The sequence below is a fragment of the Pristiophorus japonicus genome, chromosome 18 (assembly GCF_044704955.1).
Source record: "Pristiophorus japonicus isolate sPriJap1 chromosome 18, sPriJap1.hap1, whole genome shotgun sequence".
Taxonomy (NCBI): Eukaryota; Metazoa; Chordata; class Chondrichthyes; family Pristiophoridae; genus Pristiophorus; species Pristiophorus japonicus.
In genome coordinates, this window is record NC_091994.1 from 99,226,685 (window position 1) to 99,252,335 (window position 25,651).

Below are 25,651 nucleotides of genomic sequence, written 5' to 3' on the forward strand. Positions count from 1 at the left end.
AGTAATGTGCCTCAGGCTCAATCACTGCTACATTAGTGCAACATTTTTTCTATTGTTCTTGTCTTTGGCAGAACAAAATGTATTACCTTTGATCACTCAAAGGCTTGCAAGTTAAAGACTTACTTCCATCGGGATCTTCTGAAGGGATGTCAACTTCATCAGTCTTGTCATCAATTGGAGGTTCGGGGGAAGGCATGACCGGATCCTGTCATTGAAACAGGAAGCAGAGGAAAATTATTCATATGGCAGAACAAACAGTTGATGTATCTAATGTCCTAGTCAGGATTTCAGGTGGATGAGCAGTAAGGGCTCATTGAAGTTATTGTCTTTATTCAAGGTATCAGGTGGCAGAAGATAGGTGTCAGTGCACTACAGCTTAACAGTAGTACAATGGCAATAGATTTCCCAATAGCACTGTGCTACAAAAAACAATCCCAACCTCTGTCATTAAGTCTTATTTTCAACCCCATCTGTATTAATTAATAAAATGACTTGAAATACAAATCAAATATTTGTGCAGCAAGTATAAGAACATAACATAAGAAATAGAAGCACGAGTAGCACAAGTAGGCGATTTGGCCCCTCGAGCCTGCTCCTCCATTCAATAAGATCATGGCTGATCTGGTCTTCAGCTCAGCTCCACTTCCTTGCCCACTCCCCATGACCCTTCACTCCCTTATCGTTTAAAAATCTGTCTAGCTTCACCTTAAATGTGTTCAATGACCCAGCCTCCACAGTTCTCTGGGGCAGAGAATTCCACAGATTTACAACTCTCAGAAGAAATTCCCCCTCATCTCAGTTTTAATGGGTGACCCCTTATTCTGAAACTATGCCCCCTAGTTCTAGATTCCCCCACGAGGGGAAACATCCTCTCTGCATCCACCTTGTTGAGCCCCCTCAGTATCTTATATGTTTCAATAAGATCACCTCTCATTCTTCTAAACTCCAATGAGTATAGGCCCAACCTACTCAACCTTTCCTCATAAGTAAACCCCTTTATCTCAGGAATCAACCTCGTAAACCTTCTCTGAACTGCCTCCAGTGGAAATATATCCTTCCTTAAATAAAGAGACCAAAACTGTACGCCGTACTCTAGGTGTGGCCTCACCAATACTCTGTACAGTTGTAGCAGGATTTGTCTGCTTTTATATTCCATCCCCCTTACAATAAAGGCCAACATTCCATTTGCCTTCCTGATTACCTGCTGTACCGGCACACTAACTTTTTGTGTTTCGTGCACAAGGACCCTCAGGTCCTTCTGTACTGCAGCTTTTTGTAATTTATCGCCATTTAAATAATAATTTGCTTTTTTATTTTTTCTGCCAAAGTGGATAACCTCATACTTTCCCACATTATACTCCATCTGCCAAGCTAAGTGAGTGGGCAAACATTGGCGGATGGAGTATAATGTTTGCCAACCAGAAAATGACCCATTTATCCTGACTCTCTGTTTTTTGTTAGTCAGCCAATCCGCTATCGAAGCTACTATATTACCCCCAACCCCGTGAACTTTTATCTTGTGCAGTAACCTTTTATGTGGCACCTTATCGAATGCCTTCGGGAAATCCAAATACACCACATCCACTTATCCACCCTGCTCATTACATCCTCAAAGAACTCCAGCAAATTTGTCAAACATGATTTCCCTTTCATAAAACCATGCTGACTCTGCTTGATTGTATTATACTTTTCCAAATGTTCTGCTACTGCTTCCTTAATAATGGTCCACAGCATTTTCCCAACGACAGATATTAGGCTAACTAGTCTATAGTTTCCTGCTTTCTGTCTGCCTCCTTTTTTAAATAGAGGCGTTATATTTGTGGTTTTCCATTCCGCTGGGACCTCCCCAGAATCCAGGGAATTTTGTTAGATTACAACCAATGCATCCACTAACTCTGCAGCCACTTCTTTTAAGACCCCAGGATGCAAGCCATCAGGTCCAGGGGACTTGCCCAGGCCACCTTTAGTCCCATTATTTTACATAGAAACATAGAAAATAGGTGCCGGAGTAGGCCATTCGGCCCTTCGAGCCTGCACCACCATTCAATATCATGGGTGATCATGCAATTTCAGTACCCCATTCCTGCTTTCTCGCCATACTCCTTGATCCCTTTAGCCGTAAGGGTCACACCTAACTCCCTTTTGAATATATCTAACAAACTGGCCTCAACAACTTTCTGTGGTAGAGAATTCCACAGGGTCACAATTCTCTAACCTCACATTTATCCACATTTTACTTCATCTGCCATGCATTTGCCCACTCACCTAACCTATCCAAGTCACTCTGCAGCCTCATAGCATCCTCCTTGCAGCTCACACTGCCACCCAACTTAGTGTCATCTGCAAATTTGGAGATACTATATTTAATCCCCTCGTCTAAATCATTAATGTACAATGTAAACAGCTGGGGCCCCAGCACAGAACCTTGCGGTACCCCACTAGTCACTGCCTGCCATTCTGAAAAGTACCCATTTACTCCTACTCTTTGCTTCCTGTCTGCCAACCAGTTCTCAATCCACGTCAGCACACTACCCCCAATCCCATGTGCTCTAACTTTGCACATTAATCTCTTGTGTGGGACCTTGTCGAAAGCCTTCTGAAAGTCCAAATACACCACATCAACTGGTTCTTCCTTGTCCACTCTACTGGAAACATCCGCAAAAAATTCCAGAAGATTTGTCAAGCATGACTTCCCTTTCACAAATCCATGCTGACTTGGACCTATCATGTCACCTCTTTCCAAATGTGCTGCTATAACATCCTTAAGAATTGATTCCATCATTTTACCCACTACCGATGTCAGGCTAACCGGTCTATAATTCCCTGTTTTCTCTCTCCCTCCTTTTTTTAAAAAGTGGGGTTACATTGGCTACCCTCCACTCGATAGGAACTGATCCAGAGTCAATGGAATGTTGGAAAATGACTGTCAATGCATCCGCTATTTCCAAGGCCACCTCCTTAATACTCTGGGATGCAGACCATCAGGCCCTGGGGATTTATCGGCCTTCAATTCCATCAATTTCCCCAACACAATTTCCCGACTAATAAGATTTCCCTCAGTTCCTCCTCCTTACTAGACCCTCTGACCCCTTTTATATCCGGAAGGTTGTTTGTGTCCTCCTCAGTGAATACCGAACCAAAGTACTTGTTCAATTGGTCTGCCATTTCTTTGTTCCCAGTTATGACTTCCCCTGATTCTGACTGCAGGAGACCTACGTTTGTCTTCACTAACCTTTTTCTCTTTACATATCTATAGAAGCTTTTGCTGTCCATTTTAATGTTCCCTGCAAGCTTCCTCTCGTACTCTATTTTCCCTGCCCTAATCAAACCCTTTGTCCTCCTCTGCTGAGTTCTAAATTTCTCCCAGTCCCCGGGTTCGCTGCTATTTCTGGCCAATTTGTATGCCACTTCCTTGGCTTTAATACTGTCCCTGATTTCCCTTGATAGCTATGGTTGAGCCACCTTCCCTTTTTTATTTTTACGCCAGACAGGGATGTACAATTGTTGTAGTTCATCCATGCGGTCTCTAAATGCCTGCCATTGCCCATCCACTGTCAACCCCTTAAGTATCATTCGCCAATCTATCCTAGCCAATTCATGCCTCATACCTTCAAAGTTACCCTTCTTTAAGTTCTGGACCATGGTCTCTGAATTAACTGTTTCATTCTCCATTCTAATGTAGAATTCCACCATGTTATGGTCACTAAAGGAGGAAAGAGAGGTAGAGAGGTAGAGAGGCAGTGAGGTTTAAGGAGGGAGTTTCAGAGCTTAGGGCCGAGGCAGCTGAAGGCATGGTCACCGATGGTTGAGCAGTTATAATCAGGGATACTTAAGAGGGCAGAATTTGAGGAGCGGAAACATCTCGTGGGGTAGTGAGGCTGAAAGTGATTACAGAGACAGGGAGGGGCGAGGCCATGGAGGAATTTGTAAACAAGGATGAGAATTTTGAAATCGAGGCATTGTTTAACCGGGAGCCAATGTAGGTCAGCGAGCAGAGTGGTGACAGGTGATCGGGACTTGGTGCAAATTAGGACACGAGCTGTGTATGTATACCACAACAGACGGGGGATCTGAGAAGTGCTAAAGCATATCACTAATAAAGTTTCATTAATGTTCAGACCTGAGCCTTTAACCTCATTTTACACTTCCTTCTCCCGCTTTTTCTCTCTTTCCCGCAATGGTCAATATCTAATGTGTTGTAAAATTGTTGTGAAGCACCTTGGGACGTTTTACTATGTTGAAGGTGCGATATAAATAAAAGTTATTATTAATAATAATATTACTGTGGTTGGGTTAATTTAATTTTGTTTTATCAATGTTACTATAGTTTGATTAATGTTACTCGGTTGGATTAATGTTACTAGCTTGGATTAATGTTACTGGTGACTTTTCCAGTTTAAGAACCGCTGTCTCGAAGGACAAACAAAAACTTTAAAAAATAAACTCTCAGTTCGAATTTTATTTAAAATTAATGTCTCAAACAGAATTTTCTAAATCCGCTTCTTTATTCCTCATTTCGAGAAGTCCGGCGACAACAAACAAAAAAACCCACTGGAACTGCGCATGCACAACGACTTCCAGTTCGTTGGCAGCAGTCTTGTCCTTACTTTAATGCTTCTTTCCACAGCCTGATGTAAAGATCCTCTCAGTTATTGAATAATCTCTTGTTTTTATATTAAGTAGGTTACAGATCATTCCACCACCATTTCTCTTAGTATTTAACATAAGAACATAAGAATTAGGAACAGGAGTAGGCCATCTAGCCCCTCGAGCCTGCTCCGCCATTCAACAAGATGGATGGCTGATCTGGCCATGGACTCAGCTCCACTTACCCGCCCGCTCCCCATAACCCTTAATTCCATTATTGGTTAAAAATATATCTATCTGTGATTTGAATACATTCAATGAGCTAGCCTCAACTGCTTCCCTGGGCAGAGAATTCCACAGATTCACAACCCTCTGGGAGAAGAAATTCCTTCTCAACTCGGTTTTAAATTGGCTCCCCCATATTTTGAGGCTGTGCCCCCTAGTTCTAGTCTCCCCGACCAGTGGAAACAACCTCTCTGCCTCTATCTTGTCTATCCCTTTCATGATTTTAAATGTTTCTATAAGATCACCCCTCATCCTTCTGAACTCTACGAGTAAAGACCCAGTCTTCTCAATCTATCATCATAAGGTAACCTCCTCATCTCCAGAATCAGCCTAGTGAATCATCTCTGTACCCACTCCAAAGCTAGTATATCCTTCCCGAAGAAAGGTGACCAAAACTGCATGCAGTACTCCAGGTGCGGCCTCACCAATACCCTATACAGTTGCAGCAGGACCTCCCTGCTTTTGTACTCCATCCCGCTCACAATGAAGGCCAACATTCCATTCGCCTTCCTGATTACCTGCTGCACCTGCAAACTAACTTTTTGGGATTCATGCACAAGGACCCCCAGGTCCCTCTGCACCGCAGCATGTTGTAATTTCTCCCCATTCAAATAATATTCCCTATTCCTGTTTTTTATTTCCCCAAGGTGGATGACCTCACATTTTCCGACATTGTATTCCATCTGCCAAATCTTAGCCCATTCGCTTAACCTATCTAAATCTCTTTGTAGCCTCTCTGTGTCCTCTACACAACCCGCTTTCCCACTAATCTTTGTGTCATCTGCAAATTTTGTTACGCTACACTCTGTCCCCTCTTCCAGGTCATCTATGTATATTGTAAACAGTTGTGGTCCCAGCACCGATCCCTGTGGCACACCACTAACCACCGATTTCCAACCCAAAAAGGACCCATTTATCCCGACTCTCTGTTTTCTGTTCGCCAGCCAATTCTCTATCCATGCTAATACATTTCCTCTGACTCCGCGTACCTTTATCTTCTGCAGTAACCTTTTGTGTGGCACCTTATCGAATGTCTTTTGGAAATCTAAATACACCACATCCATCGGTACACCTCTATCCACCATGCTCGTTATATCCTCCAAAGAATTCCAGTAAATTAAAATTAAACATGATTTCCCCTTCATGAATCCATGTTGCGTCTGCTTGATTGCACTATTTCTATCTAGATGTCCTGCTATTTCTTTCTTAATGATAGCTTCAAGCATTTTCCCCACTACAGATGTTAAACTAACCAGCCTATAGTTACCTGCCTTTTGTCTGCCCCCTTTTTTAAACAGAGGCGTTACATTAGCTGCTTTCCAATCCGCTGGTACCTCCCCAGAGTCCAGAGAATTTTGGTAGATTAGAACGAATGCATCTGCTATAACTTCCGCCATCTCTTTTAATACCCTAGGATGCATTTCATCAGGACATGGGGACTTGTCTACCTTGAGTCCCATTAGCCTGTCCAGCACTATCCCCCTAGTAATAGTGATTATCTCAAGGTCCTTCCTTCCCACATTCCCGTGACCAGCAATTTTTGGCATGGTTTTTGTGTCTTCCACTGTGAAGACCGAAGCAAAATAATTGTTTAAGGTCTCAGCCATTTCCACATTTCCCATTATTAAATCCCCCTTCTCATCTTCTAAGGGACCAACATTTATATTAGTTACTCTTTTCCGTTTTATATATCGGTAAAAGCTTTTACTATCTATTTTTATGTTTTGCGCAAGTTTACTTTCGTAATCTATCTTTCCTTTCTTTATTGCTTTCTTAGTCATTCTTTGCTGTTGTTTTAAAATTTTCCCAATCTGCTAGTTTCCCACTAATCTTGGCCACCTTATAAGCATTGGTTTTTAATTTGATACTCTCCTTTATTTCCTTGGTTATCCACGGCTGGTTATCCCTTCTCTTACCGCCCTTCTTTTTCACTGGAATATATTTTTGTTGAGCACTATGAAAGAGCTCCTTAAAAGTCCTCCACTGTTCCTCAATTGTGCCACCGTTTAGTCTGTGTTTCCAGTCTACTTTAGCCAACTCTGCCCTCATCCCACTGTAGTCCCCTTTGTTTAAGCATAGTACGCTCGTTTGAGACACTACTTCCTCACCCTCAATCTGTATTACAAATTCAACCATACTGTGATCACTCATTCCGAGAGAATCTTTTACTAGGAGATCGTTTATTTTTCCTGTCTCATTACATAGGACCAGATCTAAGATAGCTTGCTCCCTTGTAGGTTCTGTAACATACTGTTCTAAGAAACAATCCCGTATGCATTCTATGAATTCCTCCTCAAGGCTACCCCGTGCGATTTGGTTTAACCAATCGATATGTAGGTTAAAATCCCCCATGATTACTGCCGTTCCTTTTTCACATGCCTCTATTATTCCCTTGATTATTGCTCACCCCACCGTGAAGTTATTATTTGGGGGCCTATAAACTATCCCCACCAGTGACTTTTTCCCCTTACTATCTCTAAACTCCACCCACAATGATTCAACATTTTGTTCATTAGAGCCAATATCTTCTCTCACAACTCCCCTGATATCATCCTATTAACAGAGCTATCCCACCTCCTTTCCCTTCTTGTCTATCTTTCTGAATTGTCAGATACCCTTGTATGTTTAATTCCCAGTCTTGGCCACCCTGCAACCACGTTTCTGTAATGGCCACCAAATCATACCCATTTGTAATGATTTGTGCCGTCAACTTATTTACTTTATTTTGAATGCTGCGTGCGTTTAGGTAGAGTGTTTTAATACCAGTTTTTAAACCATGATTTTTAGTTTTGACCCCTCCTGCAGCCCCTTTATATTCATACATATTGTCCCTTCCTATCACCTTGTGGTTTACACTTACCCCAGTGCTACTCTGCTCTGTTGCCTCCTGCCTTTTGCATTCTTTCTTGGGGTCCTGTTCATCTGAGCTCTCACCCACTCTAACTAGCTCAGAGCCCTCTCCTGGGTTCCGAATACTCCTTGCATTGAGGCACCGAGCTTTCATGCTTGCCTTTTTATTACACTTTGACCCTTTAGAATTTTGTTGTACAGTGGCCCTTTTTGTTTTTTGCCTTGGGTTTCTCTGCCCTCCACCTTTACTCATCTCCTTTCTGTCTTTTGCTTTTGTCTCCATTTTGTTTCCCTCTGTCTCCCTGCATTGGTTCCCATCCCCCTGCCATATTAGTTTGATTCCTCCCCAACAGCATTATTTGTTTTCTCTCTCCCTCTCTCCCCTGATTCTATTAAAAACTTTGCTCATATTTATTTTTTACAAATATCCACCAGGGAAGGGGTCCTGCCAGCCTGACCTGGTCTGGGCATACATTTCCACACTAAGTGGTTGACTCATAATATTCTCTGAAGTGGCCAAGCAAGCCACTCGGTTGTGACAAAATGGATTAATAAAAAATAAATTGGACAGAACTATTAGTAATGTATCAGTACAAGAACAAGGCTCAGGCAATCTCAGTGCAGTCAAAACCAATACTAATTCTGGGAACTAGTGCCAAAGTTGGGAGATTGTCCCACAGACTAATCAAGCAACAGCCTAAAACAGTCACATTCACAGAATAATATTAGGCTGTAGTATTCCTGAGAATGTCCTGGCCCACCAGCAGGACACATCCACCAGAGGTGGTGTCTAGGAATCATCAGCATTGGCTCTTGACTACATGAAATCTCTTGTCTTTAGGTCAACCAAAACCAAGGAAAATTCCTTTTGATAACTGCTTACCACCCTTCAACTGATGAATTAACACTTCTCCATGTTGAACACCACTTGGAGGAAGCAAGGATACAAAATATACCCTGGATGGGGGACTTCAACCAGTACTGGCTCAATAGTATTGTCGATGACCAAGTTGGTTAAGTACTGAAGGGCATGGCTGCCAGACTGGGCTTAGGCCAGGTAGTAAGAGAACCAACACAAGGGAGTAACTTTTTTGACCTCATTCCACCAACCTACCCGGCATAGACGCAGCTGATCACATTAGTATTGGTAAGAGTGACCACTATGTGATCCTTGTGAAGACAAATTCTCGCAGCCATAATGAAGACACCAATCCAGTGTGTCATGTGGCATTACTGTCAAGCTAAGTGGGAGAAACTAAGGATACATCTAACGTCCATGAGACACGGTGATGGGCTATCAGCAACAGCAACAATGAATACTATCACAATCTGTATTCTCAAGAACCCGGCACATCCCTCAATCCTTCATCACTAGTTGGGAAACCAACCATGGTTTTGGGTGGAGTACAGAAGGGCATGCCAGGAGCAGCACCACGAAGCTACAACAGAAATTATCTGCATGTTAAGCACCAAAATCAGCATGCTATAAATAGAGCAATACAGTCCAAAACTAATGGATCACAGCAAAACTATGTAGTCTGACCCACACCCAGTGGACAATGGTGGTGAACAACCAGGCAACTGATTGGATGAGATGGCTCCATGGCAGAGCTCAGTACATGAGTCCAAGAGTCCGAGTTAAAGTGTTTGCAAGCATCTTCAGCCAAAAATGTTGAGTGGATGAGAGAAAGAGAGATGGGAGAGCAAATATAAAAGCAGGGACCACTGCACCCAAAACCATGGCTGGTTTCTCAACTAGTGAAGGATTGAGGGATGTGCCAGGTTCTTGAATTTTTTGAGGATATAACTAGCAGAGTGGACAAGGGAGAACCAGTGGATGTGGTGTATCTGGACTTTCAAAAGGCTTTTGACAAGGTCCCACACAAGAGATTGGTGTGCAAAATCAAAGCACATGGTATTGGGGGTAATATACCGATGTGGATAAAGAACTGGTTGGCAGACAGGAAGCAGAGAGTCGGGATAAACGGGTCCTTTTCAAAATGGCAGGCAGTAACTAGTGGAGTGCCGCAGGGCTCAGTGCTGGGATCCCAGCTCTTTATAATATACATCAATGATTTGGATGAAGGAATTGAGTGTAATATCTCCAAGTTTGCAGATGACACTAAACTGGGTGGCGGTGTGAGCTGTGAGGGGGACGCTAGGAGGCTGCAGGGTGACTTGGACAAGTTGGGTGAGTGGGAAAATGCATGGTAGATGCAGTATAATGTGGATAAATGTGAGGTTATCCACTTTGGGGGCAAAAACACGAAGACAGATTATCTGAATGGTGGCAGATTAGGAAAAGGGGAGGTGCAATGAGACCTGGGTGTTATGGTTCATCAGTCATTGAAAGTTGACATACAGGTACAGCAGGCGATGAAGAAGGCAAATGGTATATTGGCCTTCATAGCTAGGTGATTTGAGTATAGGAGCAGGGAGGTCTTACTGCAGTTGTATAGGGCCTTGGTGAGGCCTCACCTGGAATATTGTGTTCAGTTTTGGTCTCCTAATCTGAGGAAGGACGTTTTTGCTATTGAGGGAATGCAGCGAAGGTTCACCAGACTGATTCCCGGGATGGCAGGACTGACATATGAAGAGAGACTGGATCAATTGGGCCTTTATACATTACGGTTTAGAAGGATGAGAGGGGATCTCATAGAAACATACAAGATTCTGACGGAACGGGACAGGTTAAATGTGGGTAGAATGTTCCTGATGTTGGGGAAGTCCAGAACCAGGGGACACAGTCTTGGGGTAAGGGGTAAGCCATTTAGGACTGAGACGAGGAGAAACCTCTTCACTCAGAGAGTTGTTAACCTGTGGAATTCCCTGCCGCAGAGAGTTGTTGATGCCAGTTCATTGGATATATTCAAGAGGGAGTTAGATATGGCCCTTACAGCTAAGGGGATCAAGGGGTAGGGAGAGAAAGCAGGAAAGGGGTACTGAGGGAATGATCAGCCGTGACCTTATTGAATGGTGGTGCAGGCTTGAAGTGCCGAATGGCCTACTCCTGCACCTATTTTCTAAAATCTTGCAAAGAGGGAGAGAAAGAAATATATATATATATAGCATCATTTATTGGAAGAGTTTGTGTACAAAGGGGGAGAGAGTGTCTGTACAAAGGAGGGGCGAGAAGAGCGCACGCATGCAAGAGGGGTGTTTAACTTGATGTCCAACATCAAGTCATAGACCAGCCAGAACTTCCTATAATTGAACATTGTGAAAACTAAAGCCATTTTTGTTGACACAAAAACTCCATACCCACCCCAGCTGCTCTCCTTATTTACAAATCCTTCCATGGCCCTGTCCAGCACTTCTACAATCTCCTCTAGCCATACATTTCAGCTCATGCCCTTTAATCCGCTGATTCTCAACCCTTTTGTATCCACTCCTCTCCCTCCTCCACCTTTGTTCCACCATGGATGGCACTGCCTTTAGTTTTCCCAAGCCTACTCTCTGGAACTCCTTTCCTATAACTCACTCTTGTTTTCTTCCGTGCCCTTAATAAAGTCCTAAAATCCTAAATGTTTTAAGTCATTTCTCTTAACTCATCTGCTATGGCTGATCCGTTTCTCCTTTGTGAAGTATTATGGAATGTCTTCTAAGCTATAGGTGCAAGTTGTTATTGTTGATGAATAATTCAGTCAAAAGGAACCCATTAAAAAGCATGTAGAAAAGCCAGGATAACTGAAGGAAATAGAAATATATAAAACAAACTAATGCAACATTACAAAACCTAATAATCAGTTCGGATGAATCAGTAAGAATCAATAGTTTCTTGTACCTGTACTGAATAAAATTAACCAAATCTTTAACTGGTCAGAGTTATCTTGAACAATCAGACAATGTAATTGCAGAATTTAATATTTTTGGTTCAGATGAATTATTATGCTTATACATAGGTTTTAGGTTGCTAACTTTCAAATATTTCTGAATAAACAGAAGAATGCATATTTAAATGGTATCGAGAGAAGTTAGCAACAAAATATCATAGAAGGCGCTATCTGATAAATTATTAATGTAGTTAGTTACATTTATAACAATTAAAGTGACACCTCTTCTGACTGTCAAACTGGAGCAAGACATTACCCAAGAACTGAACTTTCTGAAATTGGTTAAGTTATCAATGAAATCTGCAACTCATCCAATTTTTTTTTATTCATTCGCGGGATGTGGGAGTTGCTGGCATGGCCAGCATTTATTGCCCATCCCTAATTGCCCTCGAGTAGATGGTGGTGAGCAGCTTTCTTGAATACAACTGAGTGGTTTTCTAGACCATTTCAGAAGGCAGTTAAGAGTCAACCACATTGCTGTGGGTCTGGAGTCATGTATAGGCCAGACCGGGTAAGGGCGACAGGTTTCCTTCCCTTAATTAGACATTAGTAAACCAGATGGGTTTTTATGACAACATGGTTACCATTACTGATACTAGCTTTTTATTCCAGATTCATTTAATTAAAATTTCCCAGCTGCTGTGTTGGGACTTGAACTCATGTCCCCTGATCATTAGTCCAGGCCTCTCGATTACCAGCCTGGTAATATAACCACTATGCTACCGTACCTCCAATAATGGCATATCATAAGAATGAGTGAGTTAGTACTATGTACTATGTCATATGTACCAAATCTTATTTTGTTAATGATTCATCAATAATCGAAACCCAGTCCCAATTTACCCTCCCCAACATCATTGGATAGTGATAAGCAGCGGGAACCATGGCAAGTTGTCCTCCTCCTTACCCTCGGAGCACTAAGGCCAACTGCAGCACCTCAACTACCTCAGGGGACAGAAGCTGGAACTTTTCTGGTCTATATAGCTCAGTAACACATCATGCAGTGCATTTATCCCTGAGCCATCCAAACATTCTTAATTGTCAGAATACTAAAGCAAACAAGTTCCTTCTGACTTACATAGCTTTTCTTCTGTTCTCAGAATTGATATAATTTGTTTCAATTCAAGCATTCATGGAAGAAATTATACTACATATTTAATTCACTTGCTTAACTGCGATAAAGAAAGATGGGGAGAAATTAAAACCCACAGACATAGTCATGGAGTAGTGCATCACACAGCTGCAGTGAAGTCTGCAGCTTAAAACATCCATTCCTTTTGATTGCTAGTAGCGTAGTTGTAAGCAATACCAAGGTGGGGAGAGAATGAGGAACTAAAGTAGACTTAAACAATAAACAAATGGCAAGATTCAGAGTATGGAGATATATACTACTTACCATATGCCTTTGGCAGGTCAGAGGAACAAGTTTGTGACAGCGCTTATGGACCAACAATTTGCAGTTGATACACTTGTAGCCCTGCCTGCCTAGACCCCATATCCTTTCACTGCAGTGTCCACAGTAGGCCTTCTGCAGAGAAAACAAACATACAATTAGGACACATTTTTGTATTTGTTTATTCTCGCTGTATCCACTTTTCATGACAAGCATGCCTGTTCTCCACAAGTGAGCTTGAGTGCAAGAGATTGTTGAATGAAGGTCAATCCCACAATGCAACAGGCAGTACTGAATGGGAAACTGGTGTTATCATCTCTTCCACTATGCATTTGCTGCCATTGTTATTGTTATTGCTATTAACACAACAACGCCATAATTAAAAATCTATTTAACTGTTAGTTCCAACAGAGGCAGCATGGAGTAGAAGATAGCAACCTTTTCACTTTTGTATCTTTCTCCATCATATGCTGCTTTCCCCAAAAAACCTCCTTTAACTAGGAGGGAAGATTGGAGACACTAACAAAATTCCAATGCCTACTTCACCTTTACTCAGTTGTGGAGCTTCATAACCGAACGTTAGACTGACCTTTTCAGCTCAAGGAAATGTTAAAAAAAGTGTCATGACTGGAATCAGGCAACTCAATCTAATCACAACACAGTTAAAGTAAATGATATGTCACTGAATCGCAACTGTTTGGTAGGTGTGGCACCAGACGAAAACTGCCACCCATGGAATCATACTTAAAATGAGTCATCAACTTCAAGAAATGGAGGGACACAAATGGGAGGTGAATTTCTGTAAATGCTACATTGCATTACTTTCTGTCTTAAACCTGTATCCTGTCCTCAGTCCCAGTGCACTAATCCTTTAATTCACCAGACTCTTAATATAAGCAGAATGTAAAATATTTTTTAGAATCGCTACTGAAATTTTCTAGTGATTAAAAATAGATGAAAATGTAATAGTACACTGTCAAAACTACAGCAGTCGTATAATAATCGACTTACAAATTAAAGAATTCAGCCACCCTTTCCAAACACCACTGCCACTGTCAAAAAAAGATGTTGCGTTTTCAATGAAAACTATTTGGATAAAGATATTATTGTAGTAGGAGGCTTGCCAAGCAATAGTTCCTAGATATTTATCATATATTATGAGAACTTAAATGTTTATATGAATGAGAAATCAGCATTCTGCACCTCTCCCAGTTCCACTGTTGAAAACAGATGAATTCACAACCATTTTACTGTGGGAATGTAGAAAAAGAAAATATTGTCTTTTTTAGATTGTTTTCTGATTGAATTTCTTTATTTTGTTTAGCCCTTTTAAGCACTAAATATCTCCACAACCTAGATAGATGAATTTATCGTAACACTATTAAAAATCTTCCATTGTAATAAACTGCATTCCCTGGCCTTAGCTGAGGCATTCTCCTAATCAGAAGACTGCATCCTCAATGAGAAAATGCCTCGATAAGAAGTACTGCAATATGATGATTCATCTGAGTTTGCATTCTTTAACTGCACAAGTTTAAAAAAAATAGTAGAACAGGTCATTCACGGCAAATAGAACCCCCTTTAGCTTACTTGACTATTCATTAGAGATGCTGAGAGAAAAAAGTACACAAGCAAATTTGGAAAAAAAGCACCAATATATGTAATAATTAGTAAAGGTGGATGACATTATAAATAGATTTTAATATGTACAGTATTCAATAATGGATAAAGCAGAGTGAAATGCATTTTAAAATTCCTATCCCTCTCCTACCTTTCATCTATATGCTGCTCCTTGGCAACATTGGGCCCAAATTTAGCCAGGAGTTGCTCAGTTTTTTTTTGGAGCAACTTGATTTTTCTGGAGTATCTTAAAAATCCCCATTCTGCACATTTAATTTGCACCAGTGTAAGTGAGTTAGTTAGGATTTTTTTACTTTCTTTTTTTTCCCAAAAGGGGGCGTTACCAGCCACCGATGCCTGTTTTGGCCATTTAAGCCAGTTTGGACAGCTAATAGTTGCTCCAAACTAACTTAGGCCAGCATATGTAGCCACTTATGGCCCGCACAGAAAATCCTTGCGGAGAATTAAGAAATCAGCACAGGTAAGTACATTTTAAAGCAGCAAGCACTAAACAAAGCACAAAAATAAGCATTCAGTAACATAAAATATACCAGGAAGCTGAGAGGACCTGCACCTAGCACCAAGACTTACAAAGCACTAAACAAAGCACAGAAAGTAATAAGCAATTAATTAACAAATAAAAAATAGAAGGAACCCTGCACCTAAAGCACCAAGACCAAAGTAATAAGCAATCAATCAATCAATAACACATAAAAATTGGAAATCCTCCCAAAACACAGCCCGGGAAGGCAGCGGGCCACCGATGAGGGAGACCATTCGGCCAGGGATAGGGGCAGTACGCTTCGGCCCCCCCCCCCCCCCACATAGCCTGTAGCACACACTCTCAGATTCTGGGGGAGAGGAGCTACTGCACATGCGCGCACACTCTAGCGCGTATGTACAGAGGTCCCGGCATTGTTTTCAGCGCCGGGACCTAGCTCTGCCCCCAAATCTAGTGGCCACACTACGCCACCATCGAGGAGAGGCTGGGGAGCGGCTAAACTCAGTTCGAAGATTTTTGGAGCACTTCGAGGTGGACAAAAGCGGTGAGTGTGCCAGAAACCTGTACTGGCCAAATTCTACCCGATTATCAGTAAACATGAGGTCAGTTTTCATATGTATGCCAATCATATTCAACTTCATCTCTCCACTGTTACCTTTGATTATATGACTGTTATTGTGCTGCTTGATTATCCATAACTTGATATTGGATAGGCAATGAACAACCTTTTGTAGCTCAAGACTACCAGACAGTACCCTCAAAAGTGGGCTGTCCAGTTCAAAAACTGGATGTGTTGTCAGCTTAATTAAAGCTCACGTAGCAGCTACATCCAGGCTCCACTGAGAAGACATTTCAAAGATTCTCTAAGCTATTATTGTGTTAACCAATCCCTCCCTTCAACAACAGCTTCCATTTTTATAGTACCTTTAACATAGTAAAACATCCCAAGGTACTTCACAAGAACATTACCAAAATCTGACACCAAGCCACATAGGCAGATAAACAAAAGCTTGGTCACAGGTAGATTTTCCGGCACATCTTAAAGGAGAGAGAGGTGTAGGTTTAGGGATTGAACTCCATAGCTTAGGGCCTAAACACTTGAAGACACGGCTGCCACTGGTGGAGCAAGGAAAATTGGGAATGTGCAAGAGGCAAATATTACAAGAGCACAGAAATCTCGGTTGTAGGGTTGGAGGAGGTTAGAGAGAGGGAGGGGTGAGGCTATGGAGGGATTTGAAAATCAAGGCATTGCCGGACTTGGAGCCAATGCAAGTCAGCAAGCACAGGGGTGAAGGAAGAATGGGAATTACTTCGAGTTATGGTACAGGCAGCAGAGTTTAGGATGATCTCAAGTTTATGGTAGGAAGCCGACTAATTAGATAAATACTTGAAGGGGAAAAATTAACAAGGCTATGGGAAATAGTAGTGGAGTAGGACTAATTGCATAGCTTTTTCAAAGAGCTGGCACAGTCACAATTGCCTCCTTCTGTGCGGTATCATTTTATGATTGTATAAGCAGAAAAAACTATTGCAAAATAATGAAAATTGATCAGTCTGCATCACATCTGGCCTTGTGATACTCATTCTCGACAGGGAAAATTTCAGTTGCCCATGTCTTTTTGCATACCTATTAAGGATGTAAAAAAAAACAAGGATGAAAAATTGTTCTGTGGCCCATCAAAGCTGACCCCTCTAATATCCTATCCAACGTACCCTCCAAGCTGCACTTTGTTGTGCATGGCCTGTTTATTTCAATGCACGGTCCCTTTAAATATCTGTGCATGCCCGGTATTTCTGATGGAAAAGCTTCAGAATGGCCTGCGCGGCACCGTGGCCGTACGCACGCGTAGCTTGGAGGGAACATCGATCCTAACTCTGCCATTTTAGCACTGAACCGCTATTTAAATATTCCTGCAGTTTCTATCTCTATTACCTTGCCTGGAAAATTATTCCAAGCATTCACCACTTTGAGTGAAGAAGTTCTTCCCGATATCACTTTGAAGTTTACAAGTGAGAATTTGCTTGGCAACATAAGACAGGACGTTATGATAAATGAAAAATTTGCTGCCTGGAATCAACATGAATCGGTTCTAGGATCCATATTATCTATAATAAGAAGTCAGTTTTTGTCTGTCCTGGGGCGCAGCTGGGGGCTGGGAGCACGTGGAGGGAGAGAGAGGGGGAGAGGGGGGAAGGGAGGGAGGGGTAAGGGAATGCGGGAAGGAAGGGGAAGGAGGGGGGTGGAGGAGCGGGAGGGAGGGGGGTGGGAGAGCGGGAGGGAGGGGGTGGAGGAGCGGGAGGGAGGGGGGTGGAGGAGCGGGAGGGAGGGGGTGGAGGAGCGGGAGGGAGGGGGGTGGAGGAGCGGGAGGGAGGGGGTGGAGGAGCGGGAGGGAGGGGGTGGAGGAGCGGGAGGGAGGGGGTGGAGGAGCGGGAGAGAGGGGGGTGGAGGAGCGGGAGGGAGGGGGGTGGAGGAGCGGGAGGGAGGGGGGTGGAGGAGCGGGAGGGAGGGGGGTGGAGGAGCGGGAGGGTGAAGGAGCGTGGGTGAGGAGCGGGAGGGAGAGGGGTGGAGAGAGATAGGGAGGGAGGTGGAGAGAAGTAGAGAGAGGGAGGGAGGGAGGGAGTAGAGAGAGGGAGGGAGGGGGTAGAGAGAGGGAGGGAGGGGGGTAGAGAGAGGGAGGGAGGGGGGTAGAGAGAGGGAGGGAGGGGGTTAGAGAGAGGCAGGTGGTAGAGAGAGTGAGGGAGGGGGGTAGAGAGAGGGAGGGAGGGGGGTAGAGAGAGGGAGGGAGGGGGGTAGAGAGAGGGAGGGAGGGGGGTAGAGAGAGAGAGGGAGGGGGGTAGAGAGCGGGAGGGAGGGAGCGGGGTGGAGAGAGGTAGGGAGGGCGGAGAGAGAGGGGGTGGGAGGGAGAGAGGGGTTGGGAGGGAGAGAGGGGGTGGAATGGAGGGAGAGGGTGGAATAGAGGGAGAGGGTGGAATAGAGGGAGAGGGTGGATTAGAGGGAGAGGGTGGAATAGAGGGAGAGAAGAAGGGTTTGGCGGGAGGGCGAGAGCATCAGTGTTGATTCTATCAACAAAGATGATGATAATAGTTTAAACAAGTATTGTTGCAATAAAGATACTAATTTGAACGCAAATACAAACTGCTAGTTTACAATATTTTTGAGTAGCTTCTGTCCATATTTTGCTCCTTCTCTTCCTTTTTTAAAAAAAACCTCTCCCCTGATTTTATGTAATTTTTTTCTGTTTCCCATGGCAGCTGGTAATTATTCTGCCATTTACACCCTATCTAACTAATCTTTTTCTAACTTGTGCCATTACCATCTCAGCCCATCATCCCTTTTGTCACTAATCTCTCCTGTCTTCCACCCTATCACAGACCTTCCCTTTTGTTCTTTCCTCCCCTCCCCCTTTCAGTACTCCTTAAGAATCTGTTCATTTCGAACATTCGCCAGTTCTGACGAAGGGTCATCAACCTGAAACGTTAATTCTGTTTCTCTCTCCACAGATGCTGCCTGACCCGCAGAGATTTCAAGCATTTTCTGGTTTTTTTCAGATTCCAGCATCCGCAGTATTTTGCTTTCGTAACAATTTGTGCATGTGGTAATAGTACAAAAACATGCCTGCTTCTGTGTAGGGATCTTATTATAACATTTCTAGTTACTTTAAAAGCCAAGTACTAGTTGTGATCAGCATAGCAAAGTCTTGTATTAAATCTACATTTCTTTTAACTGAAATTATCTGCCACAAAAAGGAGACTTGCTGCGCTTGAAGGAAGGGAAACACAAATCAAGACGACAGTTTTGAAACACTGCAACAGATCCCATTGACACTTTGGCATAAAAGAATGCTTGCTTAATAACTATCTGTGAGAATGGTAGAAAGGTTATTTCTTTTTTGTGATATGTGCTACTGATACAGAATGTTATACCAGTTTACATATCATAGAAACATAGAAATTTATGGCACAGGGGGAGGCCATTCGACCCATCTGTGCTGGCCAAAAAAGAGCTATCCACCCTAATCCCACTTTTTAGCTCTTGGTCCGTAGCCTAGTAGGTTACGGCACTTTATGTGCATATCCAAGTATTTTTTAAATGTGATTAGCATTTCTACCTCTACCACCCTTTCAGGCAGTGAGTTCCAAACCCCCACCAATCTCTGGGTATAAAATGTCAATACCTTTCTAATCTTTCTAGCAATTACTTTAAATCTATGCCCCCTGGTTATTGACTGCTCTGCTAAGGGAAATAGGTCCTTCCTATCCACTCTATCTAGGCCCCTCATAATTTTATACACCTCAAACAAGTCTCCCCTCAGCCTCTGCTGCTCCAAAGAAAACAACACCAGCCTACCCAATCTTTCCTTATAGTTAATATTCTCCAGTCCTGGCAACATCTTCGTAAATCTCCTCTGTATCCTCTGCAATCACATCCTTCCTGTTATGTAGTGACCAGAACTGTATATGGTATACTATCTGTGGCCTAACTAGTGTTTTATACAGTTCAAACATAACCTCTCTGCTCTTGTATTCAATGCCTCGGCTAATAAAGGAAAGTATCCTGTCTGCATTCTTAGCCACCTTATCTACCTGTCCTGCTACCTTCAGTGATCTTTGGACATGCACTCTAAGGTCCCTCTGTTCCTCTACACTTCTCAGTATCCTACCATTTATTGTGTATTCCCCTTTGCCTGGTTAGCCCTCCCAAATGTATTACCTCACATTTCTCTGGACTGAATTCCATTTGCCACTTTCTGCCCACCTGACCAGTCCATTGATATCTTCCGGCAGTCGACAGTTTTCTTCTGCACTATCAACCACACGGCCAATTTTTTGTATCATGTGCAAACGTCTTAATCATGCCCCCTACATTGAAGTCCAAATCATTGATGTATACCACAAAAAGCAAGGAACTTAGTGCTGAGCCCTGCGGATTCCCACTGGAAACGGCTTTCCCGTCACAAAAATATCCGTCGACCAGTGGCTTCCTGCCACTGAGCCAATTTTGGATCCAGCTTGCCACTTTCCCTTGGTTCCCATGGGCTTTTACCTTTCTGACCAGTCTGCCATCTGGGACCTTGTCAAAAGCCTTGCTAAAATCCATGTAAACTATATAAAATGCACCACCCTCATCAACCCTCCTTGTTACCTCCTCAAAATATTCAATCAAGTTACAGACACAACTTTCCCTTAACAAATCCATGCTTACTGTCCTTGATTAATCCGTGTCTTTCTAAATGATGATTAATACTGTCCCTCAGAAATGTTTCCAACTATTTGCCCACCATTGAGGTTAGGCTGACTGGCCTGTAATTACTCAGCCTATCCCTTTTTAAACAACAGTACAATGTTTGCAGTCCTCTAATCCACCGGAACCACACCTGTAGCCAGAGAGAATTGAAAAATGATGGTCAGAGCTTCCGCTATTTCCTCCCTTGTAGCTGGTGTATAATTGGTTTACATTCCACTTACAGCAACAAACAGCAATACAATTGAGCCTGCTAACAATAACTGTACATATTAACACAGCAATGACCTACTCTTTAGGAGCAGAGTGTTTTCATGAGGCAGTGGTTGCTCTGCCCCATGATGGTGAAGTGTTTAAAGAAAAACTTGTTACTAAATTGTATCTGCCCCATGTAGCCACCTTATAAAAATAGCCTTGCTATTTTATTCCCACCACTTTTCTATTTGGTTTCAATCCCAGAACTTCCCTAAAGCACAGTGATTTTACCTAATGCTCTCTCTCATCTGTTGCCGAAATGTCTATCTTGTGGATATGACCACATAGCATGTTACTGTCGCCCGAGTCCCTGCAGAAATGGAAGTTGTTATTGGGAACAGAATTCTATAAATGATAAAAATTCAAGATTGTAAAAGAAAACCTTCAATCATCCTGATTTCAGATAGCTGAGCATTGCATGAAGCACTGATGGGTGTGAATTTACGTAACATTTTTAATCTATTTTTGTTTTGTTAAATTAACTGACTGCAGAGAACACGAGATCAATCACTAGTTTACATAGAAACATAGAAACATAGAAAATAGGTGCAGGAGTAGGCCATTCGGCCCTTCTAGCCTGCACCGCCATTCAATGAGTTCATGGCTGAACATTCAACTTCAGTACCCCATTCCTGCTTTCTCGCCATACCCCTTGATCCCCCTAGCAGTAAGGACCTCATCTAACTCCTTTTTGAATATATTTAGTGAATTGGCCTCAACAACTTTCTGTGGTAGAGAATTCCACAGGTTCACCACTCTCTGGGTGAAGAAGTTCCTCCGCATCTCGGTCCTAAATGGCTTACCCCTTATCCTTAGACTGTGACCCCTGGTTCTGGACTTCCCCAACATTGGGAACATTCTTCCTGCATCTAACCTGTCTAACCCCGTCAGAATTTTATATGTTTCTATGAGGTCCCCTCTCATTCTTCTGAACTCCAGTGAATACAAGCCCAGTTGATCCAGTCTTTCTTGATAGGTCAGTCCTGCCATCCCGGGAATCAGTCTGGTGAACCTTCGCTGCACTCCCTCAATAGCAAGAATGTCCTTCCTCAGGTTAGGAGACCAAAACTGTACACAATACTCCAGGTGTGGCCTCACCAATGCCCTGTACAACTGTAGCAACACCTCCCTGCCCCTGTACTCAAATCCCCTTGCTATGAAGGGAGGGAAAAGCAGGTTTAGAAAATATCCCATACTTTGCTGTTATAACATATAGATGTGGTATAAGGCAGCGCAAGAAATTGTGTGTAGGAGGCAGAGAGTTACGTTCTATTCCCAACCCTCTTCCCTTATCCAGCTGAAATGGTAGGCAAGTAACATCCCCAGTATCTGCCAATGTCCTCAAAACCTCCTCCTCATCATCATCATAGGCAGTCCCTCGGAATCGAGGAAGACTTGCTTCCACTCTTAGCATGAGTTCTTAGATGGCTGTGCAGTCCAATACCAGAACCACAGTCTCTATCACAGGTGGGACAGATAGTCGTTGAGGTAAAGGATGGGCAGGGAGCCTGGTTTGCCGCACACTGCTGCCTGCGCTTGATTTCTGCATGCTCTCAGTAACGAAACTCGAGGAGCTCAGCGCCCTCCCGAATGCACTTCCTCCACTTAGGGCAGTCTATGGCCAGGGACTCCCAGGTGTCAGTGGGGATGTCGCACTTTATTAGGGAGGCTTTGAGGATGTCCTTGTAACGTTTCCTCTGCCCGCCTTTGGCTCGTTTGCCGTGGACGAGTTCCAAGTGGAGCGCTTGCTTTGGGAGTCTCGTGTTTGGCATACGAACTATGTGGCCTGCCCAGCGGAGCTGATCAAGTGTGCTCAGTGCTTCAATGCTGGGGATGTTGGCCTGGACGAGGATGCTAATGTCTGTCCTCCCACGGGATTTGCAGGATCTTGAGGAGACATCGCTGGTGGTATTTCTCCAGCGACTGGAGGTGTCTATTGTACATGGTCCACGTCTCTGAGCGGGTATTACTACGGCCCTATAGACCATGAGCTTGGTGACAGTTTTGAGGGACTGGTCTTCAAACACTCTTTTCCTCAGGCGGCTGAAGGCTACACTGGCGCACTGGAGGCGGTGTTGGATCGCGTTGTCAGTGTCTGCTTTTGTTGATAGGAGGCTCCCGAGATCGGGGAAGTGGTCCACGTTGTCCAGCGCTACGCCGTGGATCCTGATGTCTGGGGGGGGCAGTGCTGTGCAGCGAGGACAGGCTGGTGGAGGAACTTCGTCTTACTAATGTTTAGCATAAGGCCCATGCTTTCCTATGCCTCGGTAAATACGTCGACCATGTCCTGGAGTTCAGCCTCTGTGTGTGCACAGACGCAGGCGGCGTCTGCGTACTGTAGCTCGAAGACATAGGTTGAAGTAGTCTTGGACCTGGCCTGAAACAGCGACGGTTGAACAGCTTCCCACTGGTTCTGTAGTTTTGTTCCACTCCAGCGAGGAGCTTATCAACTGTGAGGTGGAGCATGGCAGCGAGGAAGATTGCGAAGAGGGTTAGGGCGATGACGCAGCCCTGCTTGACCCCGGTCCGGACGTGAATTGGGTCTGTGATGGATCCGTTGGTAAGGATCACGGCTTGCATGTCGTCGTGGAGCTGGTGGAGGATGGTGACGTACTTTTGGGGGCATCCGAAACAGAGGAGGACGCTCCATAGACCCTCGCGGTTGACAGTGTCAAAGGCCTTTGTATAAGGGCTGGCGATGTTCCCTACATTTTTCCTGCAGTTGTCGCACTGCAAAAATCATGTCCGTTGTGCTCCGGAGGGGACAAAATCCGTACTGCGAGTCCGGGAGGAGTTCCTCGGCCACTGGGAGATGACGGTTGAGGAGGACTCTAGCGACGACTTTCCCAGTGGTTGATAGCAGGGAGATTCCTCTGTAGTTGCCGCAGTCGGACTTGTCCCCTTTTTTAAAGATGGTCATGATCACTGCATCTCTAAGATCTCCCGGCATGCTCTCCTCCCTCCAGATGAGAGAGATGAGGTCGTGTATTCGTGCCAGTCGTGCCTCTCCACCATACTTCAGTGCTTCAAAAGGGTTTCTAGCCTTGTTGTTTTTTAGCTGTCTTACGGCCTTTTCTACCTCGTGCAGTGTTGGGGTCTCACTGAGGTGGTGGCGGGTTGCATGCTAATGGGTGTGTGAATGCACTTGGATGATCCACCCTTCAATTTCTTCTGTCTCCCTGTGGGGAAATACTGAACTGCTGCTCAGCACCTCCCCCTGTATACATACACCATAATTTTATGGCACAGGGTTTTAGAGCTACCATACAGCATGTTTACACTATGATGTAAACTCCATATATATTGCGACATAGTTATGATATGTAGACTAATATGAATTTAAGGCAGAACCTCTGATGTTATTCTTCGTAGCCACACATACAAACAAAGCCAGGTACAATCACTTACAACTGTTTTATCCACAAATCTGTCAACGAGTGAGTGACTCTCTCAACGGAGACAGTAAAGATACATGGTGGCTGTGGGACTCTGAATATGACAACTTCCCTCTGCACCTCACATTACTCATTTCCGAGCAGTGGAGCAGATTGAATGGGGGGCAGGCGAAGAGAAAAGCTCAAAACAGTAAACAAAATTAGCATTAGTAGTGGATTACAAACACATCACCATCTGCTTAAGATGACAATCCATGCATGCATTACATTGCACCAAAGCTGCCAAAATTCTTCTAATGATCATCCATAGGTAGAGCCAAAAATCATACTCCACTAAAATACCATTCAGATAAACAGCTGGAATGGATTACCAACAGATATCTGGTCAAATAACTTCTATGTGTGAATAGCAAAAAAAAAAATACACATTGCAGTTGCTTTAACATTCATAATCATTATGCAGCACAAGAATGTACACTCTTGTGCAAATCTGTCCAAGGGTTGTCGATACTACAATTAACTAAGTATTTTTACAAATATCCCATCAACATATATATTTTTAAATCATGCTAAGCTGATGATTTTTATGTCGGAAAGTGGAGCATTTAAAACTGTTTAAAATTACTATACAGCTTGAGTCAACCAAGTTCTGCTCAGATAGTTGCCATAACTACTGCGACATAACACTTAGCTATCTCACCTGACTTTTCACCTACCCAGATGAGGCAGCAAGGTGTCAGCTAACTAAACGGGTGCATAGAGAGAGTATTTAAAGAAATACATCTCCTAAATTGTTTTTATCTTGGTATCATTTTAATTTGGTGAGCCATCTCCTGGCATTGGCACTACTAAATCCTTCTGCAGCGTCAGCTATGGCTCAGTTGGTAGTACTCTGACCTCGGAGTCAGAAGGTTGTGGATTCAAGTCCCACTCCAGAGACTTGAGCACAAAAATCTCAGCTGACGCTCCAGTGCAGTATTGAGGGAGTGCTGCACTGTCAGGAGATGCCGTTTTTTGGATGAAATGCTAAACTGCTCTCAGGTGGATGTAAAAGATACCATGGCACGCATTATTTCGAAGAAGAATGGGGGAGAAATGCTCGGTATTTTGGCCAATATTTATTCGTCAACCAACATCACTAAAACAGATTTGGTCATTTTCATACTGCTGTTTGTGGGAGCTTACTACGCACAAATTGGCTGCCACGTTTCCTACATTACAACAGTGACTACACTTCAAAAAGTACTTCATTGTCTGTAAAGTGCTTTAGGATCTCCGGTGGTCATGAAAGGCACTACATAAATGCAAGTCTTTCTTTTACTCAGAAGCAGACTTATGGACTCAGCTTTCCGTGGGATTACCGGGTTAAGGATGCTAGTGCAATTGCTGAAAGCTGGCCCATGGAGATTGGGTTCCTGGAATCTAATATAAAAGAAAGGAGCTCTACTATGGACCGCCGGGGCTAAGCATTAAAATATTGAAACTTAGTTTTCTAGTTTAAAATTATAATTTTCTCCAAGTATCTTTAAAATGCCACTGACCCCAGGTCCTGATGTTGATAGACAGATACAGTAACCAGCTGGTGTTATATTCAACAGCGTGAGATCAATTCACCAGCACGTCACACAAACTTGGAAATGGATTGTAATTTTAAATAAGAAAATGTAATACCGATCTTGTGATCACCAT

General features: G+C 43.4%; 1 protein-coding gene across 2 annotated transcripts in view; it reads right to left on the reverse strand.

Moving 5' to 3' along the window:
• The window catches only part of prkcz (protein kinase C, zeta), a 608,260-nt gene that overhangs the window by 216,133 nt on the left and 366,476 nt on the right, over positions 1–25,651 (reverse strand). For both annotated transcript variants that reach the window (XM_070860461.1, XM_070860462.1), the window contains 2 exons: positions 12,952–13,083; positions 124–205 (listed from right to left, as the gene is read on the reverse strand). In XM_070860461.1, the coding sequence (XP_070716562.1) occupies positions 124–205; positions 12,952–13,083 (214 nt within the window). The remainder of the gene's footprint in view (positions 1–123; positions 206–12,951; positions 13,084–25,651) is intronic.